The 6,396-nt window shown below is 23.5% G+C and overlaps 1 protein-coding gene across 2 annotated transcripts; it reads right to left on the reverse strand.

The window, feature by feature from the left end:
• Positions 1-2,455: 2,455 nt before the first annotated feature.
• On the reverse strand, positions 2,456-6,396 carry LOC111631759. 2 transcript variants are annotated; one of them, XM_023376066.1, is made up of 5 exons: positions 6,229-6,396; positions 4,922-5,119; positions 4,656-4,850; positions 4,498-4,580; positions 2,456-4,396 (listed from the first exon to the last, which is right to left on the reverse strand). In XM_023376066.1, exons 1-5 carry the CDS (start codon positions 6,239-6,241, stop codon positions 4,358-4,360), a joined length of 528 nt encoding a protein of 175 aa, XP_023231834.1. In that variant the 5' UTR covers positions 6,242-6,396; the 3' UTR covers positions 2,456-4,357. The 2 variants fall into 2 exon arrangements, with proteins under 2 accessions (XP_023231834.1, XP_023231833.1); XM_023376065.1 differs by lacking the exon at positions 6,229-6,396 and adding an exon at positions 6,021-6,144.

The following is a 6,396-nucleotide window of genomic DNA, read 5'->3' on the forward strand; positions in this document are numbered from 1 at the left end:
TTTATAAAGAAATATAAACAAAAAATTACAAGCTGAACTTTATTAGTGAAGAAACGACATCCAAAACAATAATATAATTAGAAAGAGAAAGCTAAGAAATGAAAACAAAAAAAAATTCTTTTTTTTCTTTACTTTATGCTTTAGAGTTTAAGACATTAATTTCAGATATGCATAAAAAAAGTACATATAACATGTAATAATTTTTTTTTTAATCTCAATAGTAAACTTTTATAATTTTCTACAGAACAAAAAAAAAAACAAAACAAAACAAAAACAAAGACTAAAAACATGGCACTAATATAAAAATATTGAAAACTAATTTGGTTTATCTACTACAGTATAATTTGAGCAATGAAGATGAGGTTAAAACAAATAAATAAATACACACTGATCTGAGATTCAATGAATTAATTTGAATATACAGGTACATCTGTTTGTGCGTTTTTAATGAGTATAAGAATTTCCAATTTCTAGATGCCTATCTTAAGCATCAGTTTGCATTTCACACTTTCTTCTATGATACAACCAGCAAAATGACAATAAGTACAATATATACTTTAACAGTACATTTAACCACTTAAATTTTTAAAACAATTCAATTAAAATATAAATAATTTTAATATTTATTAATTACACATACCATCGATAATTCTAAGATCTATTATAGTCATTTGAAATAATCTTGATATAATGTTGGACGGTTCTATTATTAATAAATAAGTAATATTTAATTCTTATGAAATTTCTATAGTTTAGGGAAAAGATCAACAAGTTATTTAGAAAGATTATTGTACAAACAGGCATTAATTTTACTGTTTTTTAATTAAAATTCAATTTCTGCTTTTCTTTCCTGGTAAATGATTATGATTTATGATGGTATGTGTTTTCATAAGTTTTATAAAAAGACAATTACTTCATATAACATGTAAAGCAAAATGTATCTTAACAGCAATCATTAGATTTAAAATGAATTATAATAATTTTTTTATTATTATAAATAATGGTAATAAGATATGGTATAAAGAATCTAATTAANTATGGTGAGAAACTTGATTATTTAAAAATTTAAAGTTTGTTAAATAAGTTAGGTAGTTTTCAGCAGTTCTATTTTTATTTGTTCTAAGTTCTGCATGTACAATAACTTTTCTATTTATGCTGTACAATAATGTCATTTAAAACATTGAAAAAGAGCAGTATTACCCAAATTTATTATTGGGTGCTTAATGCACCTTGTCTCTGCTTATAATTATTGCTGATTCTTATTTTGGAACTGAAAAGATGTTATTGATAATAATGCATTTTTATTTTGGATGAGTAAAATGGATAAAAATTCTCAGAATTCATGAAATACAATAGATATTTTTATATTACATAATATACCATAATAGAATAGAATAAATATCAATTTCATGGCATGCATGGATTTATACACCAAGGTTATATTATTTGGAGATAATTAAGAAATCAATGCTTTCACGATGCAATATTCTATATGCAATCCAGTAAAGAAATTTATACATACCAACTTATTTCTAGAAATTTACAGAATCAATCTCTGATTTATTAGTTATTAAATTTGTGTTTCAAAGTAAAATTAGTGTTTGAAATTAATTATATATATTTTTGTGTTTATGTCACAATATTAGATTATATGAGAGAAATTGAAACAAAAAAACATTTTTGTACTGTATATTTTATTTCAATGCAATAAAAACAACTGTTAAGTTTTTCTAAAATCTTAGAAAACTTTTTAAAAATTAAAGAATGTAAACATTATACTCAGAAATAAATGATTATTATTTTTTAGTCATCATACATAATACCAAAATTACAAGTGCATTTGGTTAGAAACTGTGCATAAGCATTTTCTTTGAGTATTTGATAGAGGAAAAGAAATGCTTTCTATAAAAATGAAATTCAATATTACCATTAAAAACTTTGATGACATCCATCCACATCTGGAGGAAACTATTTTTAAATGGAAGCCTTAAGATGAGCCATTGAGGCCATGTACCTTTATTTAAAATTTTTCCATGCAAAATATATCAGGTACTTCTCATCACAATTATTATCTCCATTAATAAGAATATTATTCTTAGTTACAATATCTTCAGTCGAAAACTAGAAATTTCATAAAAGGCAACAGTGAGCATATTTATGTTGCTTAGAGTGCAGTTCATCTAACATTGACATTGCATTGCAACATTAATTATATATTAAAGTTTAAGCTTTTACTGTAATTTCTGTCATCAAAATTTATTAAACCAGATTTATGAAATTTCTGTTATATATTCACTTACAGTACAATTACCACTTTAAAACAATGACATCAAGTAAAACAATTGTTATATTTAATGATAAAAGTATTAACAGCAGTATACTAAAAATTCAAAGATATAAAGACCATTAAAATGCTTATACACATACATCAGATATAAAATAAAAACCTTATGCATTTTTTTTACCTAAATTTTCATTATTATTATTTTTGTATTTTTTTTCTCTTAACTATATTATTGTTTTGGATATTTCTTCATTAATAAAGTCAGTGTTTTGTTCCTTTATCTCTTATTAAACATCAGAGTTAATAATATACAGGAAACATTGACATTCAAATTTATAAAGAAATATAAACAAAAAATTACAAGCTGAACTTTATTAGTGAAGAAACGACATCCAAAACAATAATATAATTAGAAAGAGAAAGCTAAGAAATGAAAACAAAAAAAAATTCTTTTTTTTCTTTACTTTATGCTTTAGAGTTTAAGACATTAATTTCAGATATGCATAAAAAAAGTACATATAACATGTAATAATTTTTTTTTTAATCTCAATAGTAAACTTTTATAATTTTCTACAGAACAAAAAAAAAACAAAACAAAACAAAAACAGACTAAAAACATGGCACTAATATAAAAATATTAAAAACTAATTTGGTTTATCTACTACAGTATAATTTGAGCAATGAAGATGAGGTTAAAACAAATAAATAAATACACACTGATCTGAGATTCAATGAATTAATTTGAATATACAGGTACATCTGTTTGTGCGTTTTTAATGAGTATAAGAATTTCCAATTTCTAGATGCCTATCTTAAGCATCAGTTGCATTTCACACTTTCTTCTATGATACAACCAGCAAAATGACAATAAGTACAATATATACTTTAACAGTACATTTAACCACTTAAATTTTTAAAACAATTCAATTAAAATATAAATAATTTTAATATTTATTAATTACACATACCATCGATAATTCTAAGATCTATTATAGTCATTTGAAATAATCTTGATATAATGTTGGACGGTTCTATTATTAATAAATAAGTAATATTTAATTCTTATGAAATTTCTATAGTTTAGGGAAAAGATCAACAAGTTATTTAGAAAGATTATTGTACAAACAGGCATTAATTTTACTGTTTTTTAATTAAAATTCAATTTCTGCTTTTCTTTCCTGGTAAATGATTATGATTTATGATGGTATGTGTTTTCATAAGTTTTATAAAAAGACAATTACTTCATATAACATGTAAAGCAAAATGTATCTTAACAGCAATCATTAGATTTAAAATGAATTATAATAATTTTTTTATTATTATAAATAATGGTAATAAGATATGGTATAAAGAATCTAATTAACACCAATTTGTCAATTTATTGTCTTACACTCTCATATTTCAATATAATGGAATGTCAGCATTGATTAATCTTGTATTGAGGCAATATATTGACAGAATTATATTAATAATATAAATAGCAAGAATAAATGGAAGGTTATCAGATGAAAATAAATAATAATACAAAATATTCATAATATATCTATTATTTGTAATTAATAAAAAAATCCTATGTAGGATGCTTATAATTATAAACTAATGTATAATTATCACACTGTGATATGATAAACAAAATATTTACTATTATTTATTCTTATACCAGTATATTGTCTAATATTCAGAATAAAACAATTACAAAACTTTTATATTTTATGCCATTGGTCTAAAAAGGTGTTAATTAGATTTTATATAAATCCTTAAAACTCAATTAATATCATTATATATAATAATTAAAGTAAAACTTTTCTGTCAATTTAAAATCTAATTTGCAATTACACTTCACAGCTTAAGCAATATAAAAACTAATTCAGAAATTACAGTAAAAGTGACAGACTAGCAAATTATATATAAAATGCTTTTTTGTGGTCCCAACATGTACCAGTTTACATTATGTCTACATTTAAGTACAACATCTTACGGAAGACAAAGCTTATGACATGCAGTATAAACATAAAAATGCCTAATGTAGGCAAATGTTTCAAATTCTTGAACTTTGGAAAATTTCAGATGTAATTAGAGAGCTTCTAACTGTATTTGAACTTCTCTATAATCCTAAGAAACATTTTAATACAGAAAATTAATACAAACTATGTATAAATAATTTTTAACATAAATAATTGAACAAATTTTTCTATAAATAACTTATAAAATACCTGTTCCTTTAGGAAGAGTACTGATCTGGAAATATATAACTTTCTTGTACTTGGATCAAATCTCCATAGATGAATAGCATTTCCTAATAAAGGATAAATATTAATAAAGAAATAAAGTTTTTATATTAGAACTGCAATAAATAAAATCATTTATATACCTGGTTTAGCTCCCATATAATTTCCCTTTTCATCAGCAAGAAAAAATTGATCGGTTTCAAAACTAATCTGTTCTATATTTCGACTGTTGATCATAATATCTTCTGTCAAAGGTAAGTACATTGTACAGCCTCTTGGCTTCCAATCTTCAGTGTGGTACACAAATGGATTATGTCGAATCATAAGAAAAGTTTTCACTATCCAAAAAAAAAAAAAATGCATTTAAAATATGTGTATGATTTATTATATTTAAATTATTCATATATACTTGAGGCATATCCTCTAGGTTCAGAGTAGATAATATTTCCTAATTTATTGGTAGGATACATTCCCATTTCTTCATATTCATCCGTTCTACGTCTTTTTAAATTGCTTTGCGTTCCAAAGCTGGAAGTAAGAGCTTCACCATTTGTGGGTACTCCCGGGCCTTCGGAAGAAGTCAAAGGTGAACCAAACTGTATTTTATCTAAATAAATTTTTTGAAAATTAATATATAATTATTGTAGATATGTAATATATTACATATATCAATAAAGTTCTACGTCATAGAAATATAAATGAAAAAATAGACAAATTTAAAAATAAAAGATGTAGTAAAGTGATTTAACAATTAATCACGTTAATTAGTTCTTTTTTAATGATTCAGATGAATACTTTGTTGCATGTTATGTATTAAAATCATTTGAATCCTTTTTAATATATAATTTTCAATGATATAGATTGTTTTAAAAATTTTCAATTTTTCCTTTGATCTATAATGTTAATACTAATTTCATTTCTTTTAAACATAAACGAAAATATTTTATCTTCATTCATTATATTACATAATTATATACATGTCAAACATTTCAGCTGTATGCAAGTCTATTTATTTTCTTAGCTCGTTTTTTTTCCCTATTAAGCAAATTTCATCTGTAATTTCGGTAAATTCTAACTATTAGATCAAACTTTAATTAATGTGGCGCTCATAAAGTTAACATAGAACATTACATTTGATAAGTAGACTTTACTACTTCCTTCCAACAATCTGTAAATAATTAAAACCTGTAAAAAAGTTGTTAAATTCAGAAGTAATAGTTGACATATTACACTAACTATATCTACTTATAATAATTATCAAGTCTATAAAACTAATATATATATATTACTTTATATATGGTTAAAGCAATTGGGAAATGAATTAAAATTTTACAACCTATACAATTTCTTTTTATCTCTTTACTTTTTGTCATATGTCATTTGACCTTTTCCAAGTATTTAAATGTTCATTTTGCTATTTGCTATATTTAATTTATATATATTTAACTTATTATATTAGTATATAATATAAAGATTGTGGTTTATTCTTATTTACTGTAAAATATTACCTCTAACCTTCATTCTATATCTATCCATTTCGCTTTTGTTGAGGAAGAAAGGTTAGTTTTAAGATGCCAAAGGTTTTTCTTTCCAAATGTCAAATGGTTAAGAGTGTGATTGAATGAAGCTAACTCTAAAGGTCAAGTCACTTCAACCTTTAATGTTAAACGTTTATATTTCTTATATATTTTAAAATAATATAGTTCAATAACATACCTAAATTATCCATTCCTTTGTGTTTTATTTTCGTTCCATTGCAACGAACTGGACATAAAGAAAGTGACAGTTATAATACGTTCGAGAATTTACACCGTTTTCAGAACTGGTTGCTCCATAATGACGTCACAGAGTAATGACCGTGTTCTTAAAGTATACGGTTTTAGT

Source organism: Centruroides sculpturatus, unplaced genomic scaffold (genome assembly GCF_000671375.1).
Source record: "Centruroides sculpturatus isolate CEXI.00-Female unplaced genomic scaffold, Cexi_2.0 scaffold705, whole genome shotgun sequence".
In the NCBI taxonomy this organism is placed as follows: domain Eukaryota; kingdom Metazoa; phylum Arthropoda; class Arachnida; order Scorpiones; family Buthidae; genus Centruroides; species Centruroides sculpturatus.

What these genes read in the sequence shown, in the direction of transcription:
- LOC111631759 (XM_023376065.1), bottom strand. Translation starts at nt 6,048, where the DNA reads ATGGATAGATATAGAATGAAGGTTAGAG. An exon ending in ATATAGAATGAAGGTTAGAG is followed by an intron (nt 5,120 to 6,020) that starts GTAATATTTTAC and finishes AAATTTATTTAG; the next exon opens with ATAAAATACAGTTTGGTTCA. An exon ending in TTATATGGGAGCTAAACCAG is followed by an intron (nt 4,581 to 4,655) that starts GTATATAAATGA and finishes ATCCTTTATTAG; the next exon opens with GAAATGCTATTCATCTATGG.